The 24,258-nt window shown below is 46.4% G+C and overlaps 1 protein-coding gene across 1 annotated transcript in view; it reads left to right on the top strand.

The window, feature by feature from the left end:
* Positions 1–516: 516 nt before the first annotated feature.
* Positions 517–24,258, top strand: part of LOC119449038 (uncharacterized) — a 179,405-nt gene continuing 155,663 nt past the window's right edge. The window contains exons 1-6 of the mRNA XM_049666622.1: positions 517–595; positions 6,065–6,082; positions 9,331–9,471; positions 20,026–20,078; positions 20,752–20,957; positions 21,988–22,108. Of these exons, the coding sequence (XP_049522579.1) occupies positions 517–595; positions 6,065–6,082; positions 9,331–9,471; positions 20,026–20,078; positions 20,752–20,957; positions 21,988–22,108 (618 nt within the window). The remainder of the gene's footprint in view (positions 596–6,064; positions 6,083–9,330; positions 9,472–20,025; positions 20,079–20,751; positions 20,958–21,987; positions 22,109–24,258) is intronic.

Here is a 24,258-nt window from a genome sequence, read left to right as displayed (position 1 = left end):
ACGCGCGTCTGTTCTCCGCCGTGCGTTCACTCCCCGTGAAAGCGCGCGTCCCACGCGCCCTTTCAGTCGCACATACAGCGTTTACCGCGCGGCGACAATTTCATCCCCTTTGACGTCATACGGAACCTCACGGCGACGGCGACGGCAACGGGACGGTGACGACGACGGCGACGCCGACGGCAGAAATCTGTTTTGGAGTGTCCATATAATTGCTATCGCAATAAAAAAAACTATCGCTGTGGTTGAACGCGGTTAAACCAAGTTTGTCGAGCGATAGCAAGGTTTTGCTTGCTTTGGGAAAGGACACAGACGCAGCTCGGCGCCGTTAGCAACTACCACATCTACAATTGCACCACAAGACAACGCACAGACGCTGCTCGACGCGGCAGCAGCCGTAAGAGGATTGACCTTCATGCTGCGTCTCGCATCAACGCGAACTCAGCGTCGAAAGCGCAGCGCATTCGAAGCTACCAGCACTCGGCGCACTTTGTACACATCGTAGATCGCTTTCAAGATATGGGCGCCCGCGCGGCGTTCGCAGCAGCCGCCGATAGTGGCAGGCTAAGTCCCAGTTTCACCTTGGCTAAGCTTGAAGGTCAGAATTTGGGCACCAGGCGTTCTCTGGGTTTGTACTATGCTCAGCGATTGAAACGCGATACTCGGACAACATGGCGGCCGGCACTTTTTTGCGCCACCGATGGGCGCTGGTGGCACTGAGATGATGCCCTTTTGTGTCACACGAAAGCGAGAATCTTTTTGATGCATCGTAACTGCATTCGGGCCCTCCCGCGATCACCCAGCGATCGCCGGCAGCGCAAGAAGCACCGCCCGCCATGCTGTCGGAGTATCGCGTTTCAATCGCTGAGCTCTGTACCTGGAGTAGTCGAGCTATCGCTCTAAAATGTACTGACAAGCTTGAGAACGCCCTTAAAAATTTCTAGCAGCTTTTCTACAAATTAGTGTCGACTTCGTTTTCCCAGGCCGTGTGCGTGTCGTGACGTCATGCCCCCGAAGATGATGACATGAGAGCTGGATATTCTGACGTATTGGCCGTCTTAGTGGCCTTGCTCAGTGATCTGTTATGCTGCTACATCGGGCCACGCGATGAGTAGCATCATAGCAGACGACTGAGTGCAAATACATAGTAATGTCCTGCCGAGAGGTGATCACATCCAGTGTCACGGCATCACTACAAATGTACGTTCTGGGAAACTTAACGTCAAGTGGGATCTCTGCGCGCTTCGTTTCGAGTACCCTGAGGCGTCGTGGGTCAGCCCCCTTCGATGCCAGATCGTTATACTTGCCACACCATCTTCTCTGAAATCTTTCGTGTAGCCGTTCCATTACAAGTCGCTCCGGATGATCTCCAGCTCCTCTTTCAAACAAGTCTGTAGCCGTGTATAGTTCATGGCAAGGCTGACCAGCGCCGTAACGACAGAGTTCTTGTGAGCAGGCCGGTGCACCGACTCGAAGGTTAGGTATACTTTCCGCAATGTGTCGGCTCAAGGTATCCCGGAGTGGTTTACAAGATTCCGTTTTATTGCGATAGCAATTATATGGACACTCAAAAGCAGATTTCTGCCGTCGCCGTCACCGTGAGGTTCCGTATGACGTCAATGGAGATGAAATCGTCGCCAGCCGAACGCTGTATGTGCGAGTGAAAGAGCGCGAGGGACGCGCGCTTTCACGGGGAGTGAACGCACGGCGGAGAGCAAACGCGCGTTCTGCGCTGTGCTCCCTTAAGGGCTGCAGAAGTAGGCGTCTCTTACCTCCTCTACAATCACCATATATGTAGAGTAAACGTACCTTCTTCCGACCCGCGCAAGGCTGTGGGGGAGGGGGGGGAGGGGCAGGGAAGGGAGGCGACATTTAGCTGCGGCACCAAGTGCCTATTTATATCAGAGGCTCCGGCAACAGTCACCAACGCCGCACGCATTTTGAGCGAACGCGGGCAAAACGCCGGCGGCGTCGACAACAGTTCTGCGTGTTGCCGGTGCTGCTGCATGTCCAAGTTTATACAGCTGATAAAGCTGCTATCATTACTCCGTATAGCTCTCTTCAAATTTGCTATCGCAATTGATGCTTCGCCTTTCAGGTGAAACTGCGACAACTTTTTTTATACATTCGATAACTGGCAAACTTCCAAAGACGACTGAAACATAAAAACGATGCCGCCAAGAACCACATGGCCTCGAATGCAATCGTTGAGCACGTTTAAAGCGCATGGTACGCGATACACGAAGACGACATAATTAGGGAAAGGAGCTGATCAGCAAGATTACGTCAGGAATCGCTGGTGATGCAAACGACAGACAGCACGCTCAACAGAACGCAAGGCAATCTGGCAAGCATGTACTCTCGAACCGTGGGAAGATTGCTGAAGCATATATAAATGTATCTTTTATAGATCGGCTTACTGTGAAGAGGGGCACTATACCGTAAAATGATTCCAAACTGTTTTGATTCCAATTTCTGCAATCAGCCTCCACGATTGGTCAAAACATTTTCGGGCAACTCCCAACTTCACCTGTCTGTCACGCGACGTCACGAAAACCGCGATAGCTCTCCATCTGATATAACGCGTACACACTGATTATGCATGATTAAACCGCGCAAAAGAAATATAATCATTCCTGATTCGACGCCTTTTCACCATTAGCCCTCTGCTATTGGTCCAATGTTTTCTGGCTACGCCCACTTCGCCTGTCTGTCACGCGACGTCTCAAAACCGCGAAAACTCCCCCCGTCAAAGTGACGAGTACGCGAAAAAAATGCATTAAAATGCCGACCAAAACTGAAAATTTTTCTGAATAGCCACAGACTGCCCCGTTCCGAAAGGAATAGAAGATGGCAGCCCGCCGGTCGCTCAGGCCCTCGCTACTCGCACCTGCCGGTGAGAATGTATTTATTTGCGCATGATAAACCTTTTTGCGTGGCAGTAAAACGTTATCCAGCCCTTTCGGCACGTATACGACATCGCTGTGCCAACTCTTCCTCGCTGAGAATCCGTTTTAGCAGCATTCTTATCCTTCCGTTGAACGCCGCCGCGATTTTCGACTAGCCACCGCAAGCTAAGTAAGGCGAAGCGGACCAATCGGAGCAGCCGGCACCACCCTCTTGATGCGGTTATCTAATTTCATTGTGCTGGCTCGGCCCCATCGAAACCCTCTCCACAAGAGTGTGCTCCTCGCCTCTTGTCAGCCAATTAGATAAGAAAAACCGCTGAGTGTAGACAATGTTATTGGTTTTCAAAGCGAACAAAGGTGACCTATAAACGAGGAGAGTGTTTAATTGGGTTGTTCAGACAACGCTGCGGGTCACCGCCGCGTTGTCTGAGGTTGTCTGAACAACCCAATTAAACACTCTCCTCGTTTATAGGTCACCTTTGTTCGCTTTGAAAACCAATAACATTGTTTACACTCAGCGGTTTTTCTTATCTAATTGGCTGACAAGAGGCGAGGAGCACACTCTTGTGGAGAGGGTTTCGATGGGGCCGAGCCAGCACAATGAAAATAGATAACCGCATCAAGAGGGTGGTGCCGGCTGCTCCGATTGGTCCGCTTCGCCTTACTTAGCTTGCGGTGGCTAGTCGAAAATCGCGGCGGCGTTCAACGGAAGGATAAGAATGCTGCTAAAACGGATTCTCAGCGAGGAAGAGTTGGCACAGCGATGCCGTATACGTGCCGAAAGGGCTGGATAACGTTTTACTGCCACGCAAAAAGGTTTATCATGCGCAAATAAATACATTCTCACCGGCAGGTGCGAGTAGTGAGGGCCTGAGCGATCGGCGGGGAGCCATCTTCTATTCCTTTCGGAACGGGGCAGTCTGTGGCTATTCAGAAAAATTTTCAGTTTTGTTCGGCATATTATTGCATTTTTTTTCGCGTACACGTCACTTTGACGTGGTGAGTTTTCGCGGTCTTGTCAGGTCGCGTGACAGACAGGCGAAGTGGGCGTAGCCAGTAAACATTGGAGCAAAAGCAGATGGCTAATGGTGAAAAGGCGTCGAATCCGGAATGATGGCCCGAAAATGTTTTGACCAATCGCGGAGGGTGATGGAATCAAAACAGTTTGGATTAATTTTACTTTATAGCGCCCCAGGTTATCTGCAGTACAGATCCCGAAACATCAAGCTTTGTGTTTTAACGCGATAGCGTTTAGAGCACCATGTGGCAGAAAATCCGGCGTCGGCAACCGGTGTGTGATCGCGGGAAGGCGGAGAAAATCATCCAACCACATCGACCGCGCAGGCCCTCCACGTGGTGCAAGGTTTTGGTGAACAAAAATTGAATTTCTCACAGTGATATCCGTCAGAAAAATGGTAAACATTACCAAATGGTAAACGGCGAATCCGACACCATTCGGCGTCGGATTTGCCATCGGATTGTGTACCAATCGGTGTCGGATTGTAATTTGAATGTAGGAGAAAACTTAATTCTGCTACGAGGAAACTCAAACACAGACCCCTTTTCCAACATTTCTACCAGACCTGCGCGCGTCGAGGCAATAGCAAACAATTAATAAAATAATGAAAAAAGGTGCTAGGGCCTTGACATTTTTATATACGACCACTTATATTGCCCCTGGAAAATTGTCTTTCCAGCAATGCACTGCAGTTTTAAAGTGAAGCTGAGTTTAAAGGGATCGGTGTAAGCTTGGTCTTTGTAAGCCGGCTTTCCCACGTTCAGTGTTGCAGTGAATGAAGCCTACTTGCCGTGAGCGAACGATGCGATGCGAACGGGTTCCGATAACGCTATCGCGTTCTACTCTTAAAGGCGAAGCTTAAACGTCCTCAATTTTTTTTGAAATTGGTCAGTGACATACAGTACTAATGATGGCTTTGCTTGACCAGACGGTGTTCCGTCCCACTCTTGATTACAATACATTACTTTTAAATTCTTAATCTTCATTTTTCCGATTTTAGAATTAATTGATTCTCACTGTATGCTGTAGCGTTTGCCTATAAATCACTTTACTGCAATAACCGTTTACATGCTAACAGTCATTTCAGTGACGATGCAAGGTTTAAGGAGCAACGCGATTCTGAGCATCTTAATTTGGCCGTGACTACAGTACAACACCTGGGGGCGTGCTACAAAGCAGCCCCGTGTTCAGACACGCAATCCCCCGCGCTGGCTACTTATTTCATCATCATTTTTCGCGCGGTTTGTATTGTCGGTAGCACATTTTGGGGGCGTAGGAATGTAAAAGTAATAGGATAATTGTTGGTTATGGAGTTGGCATTTGTGTGACACTGACATGCTTCAATTCAATTATTTCTGAATGAAGTAAGTGTAGTCTTAACCAGTTGCACTTGTTGCCTAACCTGTAGAACACGTGTAGAAAATAGCGCAGTTGAACTGCCATCAGGGTGTCCTGAATATGCTAATCACGTGTCTGGATCACGCGGATTTCTTATAGTCGAACTAAATCAATTTTTGCTGCATAATCTGGTCATCGCATTGAGTAAACACACAATTTTGGAATATGCATTTCGTTTAAATGTTGATACACATTACCGTCAAACATTAGTGCTACTCGCCGCGGTGGCTTAGCGGCTATGGTGTTGTGCTCCTAAGCACGATCGAGGTCGTGGGATCAAATCCCGGCCGCGGCGGATGCATTTCGATCGGGGCGGAATGCAAGAACGCCCGTGTCCCGTGCATTAGGGGCACGCCAAAGATGCCCTGGGGGTAAAAATTAAAAATTAATCCGGAGTCCCCCACTACGGCGTGCCTCATAATCAAATTGTGGTTTCGGCGTGTAATACCTTAGAATTCATTCATTGAAATATTAGTGCTGTCATTGTCGATTTGTTCATTTTTTTTTCATGCGACAAGCTATACCACTATGAGCAAAATCTTATCAGCGTAGCCTGGAAACAGATGCCGCACACGTACACACGCAGGTACGCACAGGCACGCGTACATACACGCACACACGCACAAATCGCGGTCTTAAAGGACGGCCAACTGTAGATATCCAGCGTGATTGCGCGCGCATGAAAATAGTTAGTTGTCGTGGTATCTACACTGTCCCTGACATTCTTTCAATCTTGTTGCAGTTCCAGGATCGTCCACTGGTAAGTTTTTACTCTGAATCTAACTAGATCAGATCTGGTAGCTGTTCTTGCTTTGAAAAAGTGTTGCTACAAATGCTTAATAATGTCACGTTGTCATGAGTGTGAGGAGATAACTGGCAACAACGCTAGTTGAAGGTGTAACTCTTTACTGGGCAAATTTGTGTCTAGTAAAAACAAACAATGCCCACAAAGCACATTCGTGGAGAGCACAGTTGCAGATCGTGGAGATGTGATTCATGGGTGCAACCTGTTATCAGATATTAGAAATCAACAAATGAAAATTTATTGTGTACAAAAAAAGGGTGGTAACGAATAATTAGGCGTAAAGCAGGGTCAGTAAGAAGGCACAGAACTCGACAAACACTGTGACATGTCGAAGAAACATGGTAAATAAAATGCTACAGGTACTAGACGCGCATGGCGTAATCGGAAAATAAGTGACTCAGTGGCAGACTCGAAGCAATGGCGAAAGCGCACAATCATCATGAACAATGAAGCTGACTGGAAGATTGTTCCTATCGATGGCTCTTTGGGTAAAGAAGGCATAAAGATGTGCGGTTGTCCGTGCATATTGTAGATAACGTAAGTGTGGAGGCTGATACCGCTTGAAAGCCGGTACGCTGGCTTGATAAACGAGTTGTCGGTAGGAAGGGTACAGTATAAGCTTGTGATAAATTCAGTCTGAATGTCCTACGGCGTTCATTTAATTTGGGAAGGTTAGCTCTTGTTATAACTGAATGACACTTGTATGATATTAGCAGTCTGAAAAGAGATTCAGCCTGCATGGTTTTGTACCGACTCGAGGGTTTTGCAATGGTTATGCTGATGCGGGTCCCAGATCGTGCATTCATATTGTTACCCGAACGGGGGAATAAACACTGAAGAATATTTACGAGGCATATTTATAAAGGGAACTTCGGCGCTGATGATAATGATGATGACGATGATGATGATAAACCTGTGTCATGGCTCGCACCCACTAAGGGTGCGAGCCATGACACAGGTTCATCATGACACAGGAGAACTGGCCAGGAATCGCTGGCCAGTTCTCCTGATAGCTCGAGACCAAAGAGCAGGTCGTCTTCTTCTTCAGGGCGGCCGCGCGCATCGTCCAAAAGAAACACGCAATATGCATGTATCGATATTCAAGACGAGGTCTTACGAGGGTTTGATAGGCTAATTAATAACTCGACGGTGGGTTGAGAACGTGCGATACTATAGATCGTAGATGGGCAAGGGTGCGGTTAGTGTTGTTGGGGATGTGCGTGACGTTAGATGACCGCGTGAGATAGCGGGTGATACTGTCTGAAATATTTGAGGGAATATACTGAAGAAATGATCATACCATTAAGTATGTACGCATAAGTTTGATATTCCTGTCGTGTAAGAAAAGAGATCAATAAATAAATAAATAAATAAATAAATCAATCAATTTTATTTACCAGAAACAAAAGAAACTGGAGGGACACCTGGGCAAAAAGCTGTCGTGGCAGCTTGACGGAGGCCCAGGGTCCCCTACATGGCAGTAGCACTCACATGACATACACAGAAGGCTTTCACAACACTTTCATGAAAGGTTTCATATACAACAAGCATTACAAATCGCAGGTATGCATAAAAATGACATTTTACACTTGAATGCAATATACTTATAGGTCGCTATAAAGAAAGAAAGAAAGAAAGAAAGAAAGAAAGAAAGAAAGAAAGAAAGAAAGAAAAAAAGAATTCTACAGATACTACAGATTACAGACTTTTTCTGTGCATTAAGCACCATGACGCATATTCGACACCCGATGTCAACGTTTGTTATGTCATGCTGATGCACTAGGTTATCAGTGGAATTCATGGTGGAACGATAAATAGAACATTTATTGGCGAACGGAGGAATGTTTGAAAAGATACACGCATATCACTGATTTACATTAAAAAACGCTATACGTATATGAACTGAGATATGTCCCTGTGGCACGCTAGGGGTGACAGTTGGCTTCATCATTGACGCAAATAAACAGTTGGCGATTGGCAATTAATCCTCTCCTCGATTCAAGCATTTGGGGGTGTAAGTTCAGAGGGGGTATATTTAGTAATAGTCGGCGATGTGGTAATTTGTCGAACGCCTGTTCAAATTAAAAAAAAAAAATACGACATCAACCGGGATTTCAGAACTGTTATTGTTAATAAACAAGGTTAGTTTACTTTCGCAAGAAAGGCCTTGTCGAAATCCATGTTGATTAGCGCTAGAGAAATCAATAGAATTAGGTGAAAGGTTAACGACATGTAACTCAATAATGTGGTCAATTATTTTTAATGTCAAATAGTGAGGTGAAACTATAGTGACGTGTTGGCGGAACCCCTTTGTGGGATAGGTCAGCTTGGGACGATATTTTAATTGAAAAGAACAGAGCCTGATTAGAGAAACAGCTGGAAAATTTGCGCTATAATGATGCCCATGACATGCTTAGTATTTTTTAGTACTTTGCTATCAATACCATCATTTTTTGACGATGAGCGTAGTTTTAATATTTCGATGAGTTTTGAGATACCGCGCGGTTCGAATTTGATACTGGGCATGCACGGATGATGGAACTACGGGTCTGCCGGTAAGCTATCAAAGGCTTCATTGTTGAATACAGAACAAAATGTGGCGTTAGGAGCGTCAGGAAACTAATGTTTCGGGATGGTGCAACCGGTTTGACTTTAAGAGAAATGTAGATTTTGGAGAATCACGGGGATTGATGGTCCTCCAACAATTACTTGGCGCTGTTGCGCATTAAGGAAGGTAATATGGAGACAAAATAGAGGCTTTTGCTGCGTGCTAAGAGAGAGAGCCGAATAGTTTAGCCGTTGATCGATATATGCCCATGCGTGCGAAGTGTTGGCGAACTTAGCCGTACTGAATTGTTGCTTTTTCTTGGTTCTTAAGCCGTTCTGAATAATATTTAAACGAAGAACTTGTGGGAGAGCCATATTACGTAAATATAAGGTTTAATGGCCCAAGGGACATTAAACGATGTTCCGTCGGATTGTCGCAAATGCCCGCGCACCGTGAATTGGGTGCAAGTTATCCAGTCCCAGTTGGTCTAATTTATTTCAGAGCTGCTCACTACGGTGTGCCTCGTAATCATATCGTAGTTTTGGCACGTAATGCCCCAGATCTAAAATTTACTTTTTTTACAGTGTTAGTAAAATGATGGCCAATTTTGTTTTCCTGTCTGCAGCGTCGCATGTGTTTGTCGCGTATTTCGCAGTGCCTCCCGAGGGCCCGTTGAGATGGAATCGCACTGGCGTGGAGCAGCTTAAGCTCGAGGAAGACGAAGCACTTCTCTCCGGCTGGCACGAAGTCATCCGCTGGTTCCTCTCCTTCCTGTTGTCCAGTCCCAAGGACGCTAGTGAGTAGCGATCAGACTTGTACACTTTAAACAAAAAAGTTACCGATTACGATTACCCCTTTCAAAAAATATTACTTATTATAGTTACCAATTACTGCCCCCGCGATAGTAATTGAGCAATTACTAAAACGTAATCGATTACTCAAAGGTTACTTTCATCCCTACTTTTATCAACATTGGAAAAATACAGTAAATTAGAACGAGCTGGTCTGAATTGTTCAGTGCGCCCTCTGTAGCCCTTCACATGGTGCTTATCTTCATTAACAATTGCCTTTCATTATCTTCTTCCGTAACCTTCCCTCGTTTCCTTGTGAAGAATACATCTATAGCGACCCTAAACACTCGGTCGATGTGCACTATTGAGAGAAGCGCTCAATTGTAAAGAAGTGGGCACAGTCCGGCAGCAGCCGGTGAAGTCGGATACGTCAAGCCGGAGACGCCAGGATTGCCGAAAATTGGCCCGCTGTACAGTCTGGTGCGTTGAATGTGGCCCGTTGCAGTGTAGCGATCAGCTGTTGGCGCATAGCATGCGCCCAAGTGCGCGGCGAGCGACTGATTTTACGCGTAAGCGTATATGGCCCGCTAGTCAAATCGTCGATGGTATTCTTGAAGCCGTGAAGGAAGCGAGCGCTGGATGTGAAAGGCGCCTCAAGATAAAGAAGAGAATCGCGCGCCGGGGAAAGTACGAAGGAGCGCGTTAGAGCGCGCGGCAACGCAACGCCAGCTCGAGGAAAGTCTTGGTGGCGTTGAGGGAAACGGGGAAGGTGAAAAGAGGCGATCGTCGCGGAGGAGAAGGGTAGGCGAATGCGCGCTGGGTTGATCTCCTCTGGCAGTTGCTATGGGTGCGGTCTGCGGAATAGAAGTACGGGGTCCGTCCCCTGATAACATCGTCCCCGCGCGCCGTATGCTGTATGTGCGAGTGAAAGCGTGCGACGGTCGACACAATCTCGCGCACGCAAGGGAGGAAAGCGGGGAGGATGAGCGCCGTCTTCCTACCGGGGGGGGGGGGGGGGGGGAGAGTGGTCGTTCTACTCCGCACGCTGCTCCGTATGGCGTGGCCACGCGAACCCTATGTTGACAGTGATCTGCGATGCGAACAGTCTAGGCACACCGATGGACGATAACTTCGTGTGTGCTATAGCACTCATACGCTTGCGCGTCCCCCTCGTTCACGAATTGAAACGTCACTAACTTTCTTTCGTTTGGCGGAGGCGGGGTAAAAAGCTCTTCAAACGCCGCCGGTCACGCTGATTGTGCTGTCTCTAGAGTGCAGTGACGCTAAAGTGAAGACGGTGCACTTTTCGCCGGCGTAGCATAGGGGCGCCGCACGTGGCGCGCGTCCGCGTTACGAAGGACTGTATCCGCGGTTTAACGTACGAACATATGGCTCACAAGAGTGTGGTTACTCAATGGCGTGATGCTCAGGTCTGGGTGCTCTATGAAGCACAGCCCATCATTGTTTCTGAGTATATATGCATGGAGAAGACGCTCTCAATATGCCCAGTGAAAAACTGAGAAATCGGTGACATAGACACATAGAAACCGCTGACATAGACGTCCGAAGTGGCCATCGCTGTCGAGCCGTAGAAGCACCGTTTTATTTTGACGGACAACGTCTGGTTGACCTTCTCCCGGCGCCTTTAATTCGTTATTGCGTTTTAAACTTTATACGACCAGTTGTGATGGGTGCCAGTATGCTCAGGCTGCTTGAAAGGGTATCCAAATCTATATATTGAATAATTATAAAGGTGCATGTTATTCAGGCCTAAAAATGTCACGAAAACTGGGTTATATGAGTCTCGCATACAGGGTGTCCCATGCACCAAGATCTAAAAATACGGAAATGTTGCGTAGCTGGACAGAACCGAGGTAATATTGTTTGCTGTCGCTTGGAGATACTCAGATTGCTTCTTGCATTGCGCCTAATTACATAATTAGTCTTAAGGAAATAATCAACAGTTGAACGGCAATTTTGCGTGTATTCACGAGCTTCTTTCACGCTCGGAGAAACACCTTTATGAAGCACGTATCGAGCAACAGAAAGCTGTATCGGGATTTTTTCATGTTGCTCTATAATTTTCTTATTGACGCTTTTCATCTAATTGTAATATTTGAGAAGTTGATTAATCATTTAGACTAATTATGTCATTGCGTGAAATGCAACAAATGATCTGAGTATCTCCAAGTGGCGGCAAACAATATTGCCTTCTTTCTTGCAGCTACAGTCGCAAATGCATATTTTATATCTTGGTGCATGATAATTGGGACACCCTGTATATAAAACAGATAGAAACCGACGTTTACCGTCCGAAATCTTATTTCTATATCAGAGAAGTCATTGACTGCTCTGAGTAGAATTTGGTAGCAGCTCTTGCGCTTGGATGACGAACGCTTAGAAGTACTTTTAGGAGAGAAAGAAATATAAATTTATTATAAAAGAAAAGCTGAGAGGTCGGACTTCCAGTGAGCTGGAAATATGCAAGCCAGCCTTTTTCAAGTGATCGAGACGTAGTTGCAGGATGCTGATTGGGTGAAGACGGGAACCAATGTACTCGGTTTTTACCATTTAAATACTAGTTCTCGCCAAATTTAAGCACTCAAAGCTGCGTCGCCTGTGAAAGCTTGTTTCGTCAAAAATGTAACTGGCTACATGCAATTGGTTACTGAAAAGAGGAATTGAAACACAGTCAGCCTTACCAAGTAAGCAAACTAATCATCACATTACAAAGTTACCAAAAACGTAATTGATTACAAGTGATTGTTTACATGTAATTCTGTACTTACAACCATATAGTGATGTAGAAACGCAGGCGTGGAAACTAACGCATTCATCACATAGAGAGCTAGAGAGCCGCTGTCACCAAGGAAGGCTACATGGGTGTTAATTCTTGGCATATTGAATCAGAGCTGTGATACTGAGCACTTTAAAGCGAAGCTTTTTATGTGAATGCTTCCGTACTTCCCCAACCGTGACTGCTGCTTTACTTCCGAATACCTTATACTTAAAAAAGAAATGAATGGGCGCCCGATTGTGCGAAAAAACCTGGGCACCCTATCACCGCAGCTCCATGCTGTAACCACTAAGCCACAATCGTGCTTTTTCTTTTTATTATATTATCATAAAATTATTCATGAATAAACATTAAAGTAGAATCGCACGTATACATCTCTTGTGGCAACGTCGGCTAGCTTTTCGAGATGCTCGCCGCATATATCACATTGGGTAGCACGCGTGTGCGAAAGCAGTGGCGCACGCACCAGTTTCCTTTACGCAAAAGACGCAGGAAGGAAATGGACAAATTTATAGCATGTCATTAACCGGATTCACGAAAGCTTCGCTTCACACACATTCCGAAATGCGCGTTGGATCAGCGCAATTTTTTTTTAACGCGAACCTTTTCTTTGCGAACCGCGCCGTTGGGTTCCTTGCACCGCCACCAGATGGCGCTAACAATGTTGGGTAACTGGCTTAAATCTGCTTGCTTAAAATCTGGCTTAATGCTGGCTTAAAATCGGCTATATTGACGGGTTTGGAAGTTAACCAAAGATCAGTAGGCCGGTTGGCTTTGGGAGCCCACGGTAATACCACAAATGAGGCAGTGCAGGGTGACATGGGTTGGGCCTCTTTTGAAGTCAGAGAAGCACAGAGCAAAATTAGTTTTGAAGAAAGGCTCAGGAACATGGATGAAAATAAATGGGCGGCTAAAGTGCACAAGTATCTCTACATGAAAAGCGTAGACACAGAATGGAGGAAGAGGTCAAGGAAGTTGGCAACCAAGTACAGGATAATCGAAACTGTAAATAGACAATCAGGAGTCATCAGAAAGAAAGTGAGAGAAATAGAGACCGTGAATTGGATGCAAAGAATGGAAACAAAAAGGACAATGAAGATTTACAAGAATGAGAAGAAAGAAATTAGAAGGGAAAATCTGTACGATAACACAAAGGGCAGTGCCTTGCTATTTGAGGCTCGAGCCGGTTGCCTAAGGACGAAAACATATCGGAACAAATATTCGGAACTAGATGAGACATGTGCATGCTGCAGTAAAGATCCAGAAACCACTCAGCACATCCTGATGGAATGCGACGGGATCCACCCAGCGAGAACCGTAGTTAACGTGCAACTCCCAGAAGCGCTTGGTTTCAAAGTGGAAGGAAACATAAACAGATCAGCCGTAGAGATCAGCAAGAGACGATTGGAGTACTGGTGGCAAAAAAGCAGGGAAAAGATGGATACGACCTGATCTCTTAAAATCATAGGCAGTGGCACAAGGTAAATTTTTGAAAAACAAAAATAATCATGAGAGGTATACAAAAATGGTAGATAAAGAACATGTATAGTATACCTGATTAAATCAAGCAGGCTAGGTGACTATTTGTCGCCGCCCCGTTTCAAAGGGGATGCCAATAAATCATCATCATCATCAGCAATGTTGGGTTCCTTGCTCCGCCACCAGATGTCGATAGAAAATGTCCTTAACAACACGGCAGCAGGACCCGATGAAATTCCAATACAGCTAGTCAAAATCCTCGGTCCAAAAAGCAAGGCACTGCTGACTAATGCCATAGAGCAAGTGATTAGAACAAAGAATATTCCCGTTGGATGGCGTGAAAGCAAGATGAATCTCATCTACAAAGGCAAAGGAGATAAGGATAAGACGAGCTCGTACAGGCCAGTTACAGTAACGTCGGTGATATATAGAATGGCAATGCAAGCCATAAAATTAGAACTGTCGAAGTTGGTGGAGAAAAACGATGTATTGGGGGAACTACAGAATGGGTTCAGGCCAGGCAGACGCCTAGAAGACAATATGTTTGTACTAACTCAGTGCATAGAGATTTCAGTAGCTCAGAAAAGACCTTTATGGATAGCATTTCTAGATATTAAAGGAGCTTATGACAACGTAGACAGGGAATTGTTGTGGGATATTCTTCAATACGAAGGAATAGATAACGATTTCGTGGAGCTGATGAAGGAGCTATATAGAGACAACCAAGTACAAGTGGTATGGGAAGGTAGAAAAGGAAATGAAATGGTGGAAATTCACCAAAGATTGAAGCAAGGATGCCCTCTGTCACCATTGTTGTTCACGCTTTACGTCAAGGGTATAGAAAGACGACTGGAAAACAGCGAATTAGGTTTTGATTTATCCTACATGCGTAATGGACAAATGGTGCAACAGAAGGTCCCTTAACTGATGTACGCAGACGACATTGTGCTACTAGCGGACAATAAAAAAGATTTACATATACTTGCGAATATCTGTGGGAATGCAGCGACAAATCTAGGCCTTAAGTTTAGCACAGAGAAATCCGGAATTATGATCTTTAATGAACACACGAGTAACTTCGTGGTGTCAATTCAACAGCACGTAATACCCATAGTGAAGCAATATAAGTACCTCGGCGTACACATAAACGAAGGAAAGAATTACTCAAGCTAGCACCAGGATAATCTGAAAATAAAGGGGAAGCGGAATGCAGCAATAATGAAACACAGAGCACTGTGGGGCCACAATAAGTATATGGTGGTGCGTGGAATCTGGAAAGGAGTAATGGTGCCAGCGCTAACATTCGCAAATGCCATTATATGCTTAAAATCGGATACCTTGTCGGGTTTGGAAATTAACCAAAGGTCAGTAGGCCGGTTGGCTTTGGGAGCCCACGGTAATATCACAAATGAGGCAGTGCAGGGTGACATGGGTTGGGCATCTTTTGAAGTCAGAGAAGCACAGAGCAAAATTAGTTTTGAAGAAAGGCTCAGGAACATGGATGAAAATAAATGGGCGGCTAAAGTGCACAAGTATCTCTACGTGAAAAGCGTGGACAGAGAATGGAGGAAGAGGTCAAGGAAGTTGACAACCAAGTACAGGATAATCGAAACTGTAAATAGACAACCAGGAGTCATCAGAAAGAAAGTGAGAGAAATAGAGACCGTGAATTGGATGCAAAGAATGGAAACAAAAAGGACAATGGAGATTTACAAGAATGAGAAGAAAGAAATTAGAAGGGAAAATCTGTACGATAACACAAAGGTCAGTTCATGCTATTTGAGGCTCGAGCTGGTTGCCTAAGGACCAAGACATACCGGAGCAAATATTCGGAACTAGATGAGACATGTGTATGCTGCAGTAAAAATCCAGAAACCACTCAGCACATTCTGATGGAATGCGACGGGATCCACCCAGCGAGAACCGTAGGTAACGTGCAACTCCCGGAAGCGCTTGGGTTGAAGTGGAAGGAAACAAACAGATCAGCCGTAGAGATCAGCAAGAGACGATTAGAGTACCGGTGGAAAAAAGGCAGGGAAAAGTTGGATACGACTTGATCTCTTAAAATCATAGGCAGCGGGACAAGGTAAATTTTTGAAAACGAAGAATAATAATGAGAGGTATACAAAAATGCTAGATAAAGAACATGTATAGTATGCCTGATTAAATCAAACAGGCTAGGTGACTATTTGTCGCCCCCCCCCCCCCCCCCGTTTCAAAGGGGATGCCAATAAATCATCATCATCATCACCGCTGCAGTGGCGGCGCCAGCCGTGCGGGGGAAATAAAAATGAAAAGAACCAGAAAGCTCGTATTCGTGCATCCGCAGCTCCACGGTAATGAGGAAGTGAAGGCTTCTTGCGGATGGAATGGATTCGAATTGCGTTGCGTACGTATGCGCATGCTGCCTCTGAAACCATGGTGCGTTCAAGGCGTCCATCGTACTCGCTAGCAGTCAGCACCTCTGCTTAACAAAAGGCTCGGTATAACTTGTGTGAGCCCGCGCTTGTGTGTGAATGTGTGTGTGTGTGCGTTCGTGCATGCGTGTACTCGTGTTTCCGACGCTTTATGCATTCACACAAAGCTTCGCTGTATATAGATTTCTAATTGTTGGATCTGCTGCATTATTTAAAGCGAAGCTTGCTTTCCCAACTCTCCCTGACTTTCCTGAGCGTAGCTCTGTGCTGCTCTCTTGGTGAAGAGCTTCTACACAATACAGCACCACCATCTTTACTGTTGTTATAGGTGCCCTCGCTGTTTTCTACGGCACTACTCAGTAATAAATCAAATATACGTCATATATATATTTAACGATTCACACAAGGACGGTGCGGTGCATTAGTGGGAAAAGACGAAGATAAAAGGCAGTGTTCGGGCGACCATGTTTGTCTCCGTCCGTAACCTCCTGCTCGCGTCACACAAGTCGACAGGATGACGACCTGGCAGCCACCTCATCAGCCGCACATCAACATGCAAGTATCCCACGCCACGCTGTGAAACCTCAGCGCACTTCTCCACTGCCGAAACAGACCTGCATCATGACCGCACCATCGGAAGACTTGGACATACCCAATTACACCGGATCAGCGGACGATGGGCTCGTGGAAGGTTGGTTCCACCTCTTGGAGTTCCACGCATCCGCTGCATCATGGTCGGAACGGGAGATGGTCTCAAACTTCAATGACTACGTCACCGGTGAGGCATTTCGGTTTTATCTCACGCACATCTTCGAAAACGACGAATCGTGGACGAATATTAAAGAAGAGATGATCAGCCGATCTCACGTATACGTTGCAGACAGCTTTCCAACAGCTGGGTCGCCGTAGTCACCCGCAGTCTCCACGTAGCTATCATCATCATTGCCAACCAAAACCACGCATGACTCGATCATCGACAAGTTTCTCATGTAGTGATCCTCCCGAAAAGAGGAAACAAAATCGCACGCCTACCATAATTTCATCACGCACAATGGACATAGTAAAGCCTCCGTTCGCTGAGCGATATCCAAGTCGCTTCGCTTCAAGACCAAACCTTCCACCAGGTTTTACTGCCGTGAAGGAGTCGTGAATATGAGCGTATTCATCATGGTATCATAATCCTGAATCCGAATGCATCAGATGCGTTCACTGCGTCTTATACATGCGACCCACCGCCTGGTTTCAAGTCACGCCAGTCTTCTATGACGCTCATTCCGCAGTCCATGCTTCACAGAATTGCTTCGTTCGCACATGGCACTTCGAATTTTCTAGAGTCGGACCTATCACTGGAAGCGCGTGGTGAAGTAACGTCTACAGGGACATCATGCAATGATAGAGCATCCAGGATTCCATGCTGCATTAATTCAGGCTACGGTACCGTTCATCCCAGTCAAGCAAAGAGCGCTGCTTTTACTTCCAGCCGTGACATGAAGCAGACTGCCTTCCCGCCAAGAGTACAGAAGGAAACCACCACGAGCGTGCAAAGAAGACAATTCGCTTTCGGCAGCTGCGGATAAGCCACGTTCGTTAGGAGACCAAGCGACTTCGCAACACATAATCTTTCTTCCGCGCACACCACAAGGAGCCGTTGCCTCTGCAGAAGCGTCGCAGGCACCTAGCATCGCACCATGCCATGTAAGAGTAGCGCCCACTCATTATGGCGTCCCAGCAGCATCAGAAGAACCTTCTGTGATTCCTGGCACATTGCTTTTGCCACCTGCAAAGTCTCCCACAAGCGAGCACTGTACCAGCTACCGACAGATTGCCACGTCAATTCGCAAAACAAATCAAAGGCTAATTCTGATCGAAACACTACCTCAGCAACTCCCGCCGCAATGTGAGAAACATCATCAACGCCATCAACAACGCCCTCAACCACGACGATGACGTCGACACAGACGACGACAAAGAGCGTCGCCGGAAGAACAAATGCATAATCAGAAAAGACGTGAACCCACAAGGCGAACTCGACGAATGCTATGTTTTGCAAGAAAGAAACGTCGCCGAACACAAACTCAGCACCACCTATCAGGACTGATCCCACCCCAAGGATTCCCGGGACAACGCTGTGCACAACGACGGCAAAAACACGCGCACTTTCCCGGCATACCACACCAACAGAGACGTCGCCGCAACGACGCAGTCCACCGAACGTTCGAGCTGAGACACCGTGTGTCTGCAAGTCGCAACGACATCTGAGTTCTCACGGCTGCCGTGTGTCGAAACGTTTCTTCATCGGCGCATGGATATGTCGTCCGGAGTGCAACAGCCAGCCTCGGCCACCTGAGCCCTTCTGGACGTCACCGGACTGTCATACTGACATCGTTCATGTGAGGAGATTAAGACGGTATCATCCGCCCCTGTACCTACGACTCTCTCGGGGGGAGGGGGAAGTGTGTAACGAGCCACACAAGGACGGTGCGGTGCATTAGTGGGAAAATAGGAAGACGAAGATAAAAGGCAGTGTTCAGGCGACCATGTTTGTCTCCGTCCATAACCTCCTGCTTGCGTCACACACACACACACACACACACACACACACACACACACACACACACACACACACACACACACACACACACACACACACACACACACACACACACCACACACACACACACACACACACAACACACACACACACACACACACACACACACACACACACACACACACACACACACACACACACACACACACACACACACACACACACACACACACACACACACACACACACACCACACGCACACGCACACGCGCACGCACGCACGCACACCCGCGCACGCGCACACGCACACGCACACACACACACACACACACACACACACACACACACACACACACACACACACACACACACACACACACACACACACACACACATATATATATATATATATATATATATATATATATATATATATATATATATATATATACGTCGCGCGGTGCACACTTTCTTTAATGATACAAGCCTTTCTATGCTAAGGTCCGGGGTTTTGTGCATCAGCGTGATTGGTCTGTGCCCGAGTAAAGTGCAGTTTACTATATCATAATCTCCAGGATCGAGCTGATCCAGTCGGCGCTCCAACCTTGGATAGTGTTATAGCAACGGGGGCCAATACAGAACACAGTATAAATGCGAAGTCACGTGGGTCACGTGGTAGGGATCTCCGCGTCTTGCCGTTTTTACTGGCAGGCATGCAATTGCTATGATGTAAAACGCTGTGCAGAATGTAATCACTTGCATGGTATTTACTTACCCGCTTCACGAAAGCTTCACTTTTCTGATTCCAACATGTGGATAGCATTCTCATAATTTTTTGAGGGTGTACTAGTTTTCTGTGTAAGCGTGGTTGGTAGGTGGTTGGCGAAATGATCTGGGGATCCAGCAAATTGTAATCTATGGCTGCCGCATTGGCTTTGACATTTCCCTCAGTTTCATGACGGCCAGGTACGCCCACTTGAGAATACTTGGCTTCATGTTTAAATTACCCTGGTCTATTAAGATGGTTCTTATATGTGCTGGGCCGGTATTTTGTAGCGATGCCTTTCCGATGCTAGTGCCATTTCGCACTTGATCAGTGGTCAGAGCGACGGTCAGCTCACGTTATCAACGGATCAGGCGGCCGTGAGCGGTGAGTGATAAGACTAGCATAGAATAAAGCATAACGCATCGCTACAAAATACCGGCCCTTGTAATGTGTCGCTTGTGAAGAATTATTAGAGCAATATTTAAAGGAACAGTGTGCATATGTTGTAGCCGTATGACTAATTTTCCGATAACAACGCTTGCTTTGCAGTGTTCCTCAGGCGATTGAACAACAAGACGGATATGATTGAAACAATGGATCTGGTGAGTTCTCGCTGGCATAGAGCTAGCAGCATGAGAGGAGAGCTTACTAAAGACAGAAATTGAGAAATATACCGAATACACGAGGCGGAGAAGGAATATTGGAACTATGCGGTGTGAGCAAATTTCGGTCCCTAGAAGAGAACTACTTCTCAGCCTAGTTGGTGTTTGCTGAAAGACGTATTTCCCGCAAACAACACACACGAAAGGGAAGACACTTTACCCTGCGTGTCGTCGTCTATACTCCACCTCCCAAGTCGTTGCAGCACTGCCGAAAGTACGAAACGCACACAGTTATTATCATTGCGCAACGGAAGGTAGTTCCTGCCATAAATGTAGAGTTATTGACGGGATTAGGGAGTTTTATTTTGCCTTGATACATGATTCGTTACCATGATACGTGATATGTTACGACGTTTGTGCACGCAGCAAACGTCGGCTAGTTTGCTATCGCAATCGATGCGGCGCCTTTCGGGCGACACTGGGACTTTTTTGGAAAACAAAACAGGTTTTTTTTTCTACAACTACGTTTCTATTTCCTATTTCCACGTAGTCAGAGAGGGCCTCAGCGAAAAGCGCTAGGCACGCACAAGTGAAGTAACGTGGTTTTACTTTAGCGTAATCTACGTGCATTGCGTCCGCATTACCGTCGAAACAGCATTGCTGTCCTTTGCAGTACCTGCAGTACGAGCCTCAGGTGTTCTTGGTGACCTTCTCGGGGCTGGTGTACACTGTGACCGGATTCTTCGGCAGCGTTGTCTACGTGATGTTGCGCCGACGCAAGCGCTGCGGTGGAGACCTCACGCAGGACATCAACGAGAACATGCGATGCGTCCTGCAGGTCTACACTGCTGCATACATCGTCGTCCTGGCCGGAATCTTGTGAGACTATGGCGTCACTTACGCTCCTGTCCTCACTGAGTAGCTGGGACTGTAGCGTGCGAACTGCAGTAGACGGCTTGAATCTTTAGAGAGAGAGAGAGAGAGATGTTTATTCGCAGAAAGGCAGAGAGGTCGGTGAATCTTTAGATATGTAGCCAAACCATATTCTTGCCTTCTCGGAAACGTCGCCAACAGTTAATTAGTCTTGACGTCACCAATGCACCCCCTTGTGCTAGAAACGGCAATATATTTTTCAACTACGGTACATGCCAGCGCACCCGGAAATACGAATTCTCATATAAGTACTAGGCAGTGAGAGTTATTTCGTTTGACTAATTGCCACTAGTTGCTCTGAGGAATAGTCGCAGCTCTATCTACACCTGAACCATTTATGGTCGTGCTGACGATCGCTGATGCAGCTCAGCGGTTCTTGTTTCTTAACATGCAACCTCGACATCTCGTTCAACCGGCATTCACACGCACTAAACGTGTACAAATTCAGATTTTATTTTCACGGACTGTAGCCGATTGGAATTTCTTGCCACACAATTCCACCCTTATTGAGTCCTGTTGTTTAACTTGGTCCGGCTAACTTCATTCTATTTTTTTTTTGTATTACTGGCCATTGTTAACCTAATTAAATTTGTGTTATACTTTCCTCTTGCTGTATGTAATAATGTTACGTACCATTTTCTTTACTTTGTTTGTATATTCTGCAATGCTTGTATCTCCTCCTCCTGAACCCTCGAGGTTCGCAGTGTGAAATAAATAAATAAGTTTGCAGAGTTATTGCTGCCGTTCCTGCACGATGCGGGGTTAGGAGCTTTTATTTCACTCTTTTATCGCATTAATGCCTGGTGACCAATCCTCTCGCATTAAACGAAAAAAAAAAGAAGACCGTGCTTGAAATGTCAAAGCCATATCATTAAAAAAAATCGTGCCGTGCGAAAAAAAAAGGCATCTGTAAAATGTGTTGCTCCACCTGCATTGTTGCGTTTTTCTTAGTCCGCATTATCCACCAAACACGCAGGCTCGGCTCCCTTCTTATGCTGGCCGGCCTTTTCGAGCTGGGCCAATCGGTGGCTGCTGAAGGGAATAACTTCCAGGAAAGCTTGCGTGAAGTGGAGTACTACATACGCAATGCTTCAAACGTGAGTCTCCGCTACCTTACGACGCCCTTCCGCTTAAGCAGAGCAATTCGCAGCGCTGACCGAGTGAGCAACAACTCTTATATAGATATAACTGAACGCATGCTTTTTGCTTGCCGCATGACTTTACGCACGTCGCTTTTCGTAGTTCAGCAGTAGGCCACTAGAGGCCGGTGCATGAGCACGTATTTTAACCCCGTGTCGCAGGAAATCCGGCGTCGGCGTTCGTGACTGAAAATTTCCATATATATTTAGGTAATGTACATGCCACGCCTTGCTATATGACATGCGGTATTTGCGGGTTATATTGACACGCGATTATATCACTAAAGTTGCTCATACCTTGTCTTACATTCTTGACATTCATCGGAGTTTTGAGAATGGCAGCCCACAAACAAATGCGATGAAAGAAAACCCCAACGCGGATGCCTTTTATGTTACATCTTCTCAGACCAAAACATTAAAAGTGCGAAACAATAACAGAAGATCGGCCCACGCAAGAGGCCACGTGTCGACACCAGAAAGCTCGGCTTTGTGCATAGCGTTCGCCACCAGCGTTTACCGGTAAACATTACAGTCACATAATCTGTAGTGGCCGGGAAGCATGAGAAACAGTCAGGAATCTTTGTATGCTATCGCGTTCCACTCTTAAAGGCGAAGCCTAAGCGTCCTCCAAGTTTTTGTGATTTGGCATGTTGTGCCTGTGCTGCCTCGGCGTGCGCTATGAGCGCTCGACGTTGTGGTCACTGTGCGGTTGTGCTACGGCTTTGTGAGACGCGAGAGGGGGCGAATACCTATGCCATTTAGTTTGGCCAAAGTTCACTGAATTGCCGAAGCCGACTAACTTGTGTTAAACGAACATCCCCCGAACATCCCTTCGAATCATGCGAGAACACCACAAATTGTGTGAACTTGCGGTCCTGCCAATCCTGGAAGAAAGAGAGGGAAATAGTTGCAATCAAAAGTCAAAGATGACATTTCGTTTACGGAGGCACCAAGGCGGGTGTCCTTGCTGCCGAGAAAATGCTTTGCCAAAGTGTCGCGTCAGGGAGCAGCGCCAGCAACGGCTTACGTCGCCTGTCCGGCCTACACGCAGTAAGCCGGCGGCAGCCACCAAATTCTGGGCTGGTGGCCTTTAGGGTCTCCTCTCTTAAGGCAAGGCCTACCCAGCAAATGAACCACCCACAAAAGCGTACATCTAGTCAGTGCCGGATTAAGGTGGAGGCTATGGAGGATGCAGCCCCGGGCCCCCAACTTTCAGGGGCCCCTCTCGACCATTTGAAAAAAAAAAAAAAAAAGAAAGAAAGTTCTTGAGCGTGCTTGCTACCCACGTTGTGATCGATAACCGACAGCCTGGCGCAGCTTTTGACAGCCGTCGCGTTCATTTCAGCGATAGCCCCAAGCTCGGCTCCGGTCTTTTCGGTACAGGCCACTTCGGCGAAACATAACTCTGAGCATGGTAACAAAACAGCGTAAGGAATGCCTTTATCATACAAGAATTCAAAATTGTCTAAGCACCAAATAAAGCTTCAGAATTCAATGCGTAACAGTAGCAACAAGCAGAATAATCACTTGCAGACGCGGCAGAATCACCAGAACGACGTGTACATCAGATAATATTTGTTAAATAACACTAGAAATCACGCCAAGAAATTAGTATCCCGAACCCATAAAAATTATGCTTAATTTATCACTAATCAGCGAACCTAAAATGTGGGTTTCGAAAATTTCAGCGTCTCAAACCAGTCGTCATCACCCTTGTCGTCGTGATTAGGGCTCCAAGGATGCAGTTAGCCCCGGGCCCCGAAATTTCTTAATCCGTCACTGCATCTAATCCGTCATTGCAAATGGCTATGGACACAGCTCATAACTGGATGACACAGCTACCACCGAAGGAAAAACGCGAGTCTCAGGACCACATTTGTGTCTTTTTGCATCTATGCTATGTCAAAAAAGCAAGGCGGAAAGTAACGTAGAAGTAATTGATTACTTAGGAGTGATTCATCATATACTTTCGTGGGGCAGTAACTGGTAAATGTATTTATGGGAGAAGAAAAACCAGAGAGGCATTGGTGCCTGCTGTCCACAAATTATATTTTAAGATGGTCGCCTCAATCAAACAAGAGCGGGACCAAGCGCCGCTGGTCTTCGAT

Source organism: Dermacentor silvarum, chromosome 4 (assembly GCF_013339745.2).
Source record: "Dermacentor silvarum isolate Dsil-2018 chromosome 4, BIME_Dsil_1.4, whole genome shotgun sequence".
In the NCBI taxonomy this organism is placed as follows: domain Eukaryota; kingdom Metazoa; phylum Arthropoda; class Arachnida; order Ixodida; family Ixodidae; genus Dermacentor; species Dermacentor silvarum.
Note: the sequence above shows the minus strand (reverse complement) of the source record. Positions and strands in the feature narration are given on the sequence as shown.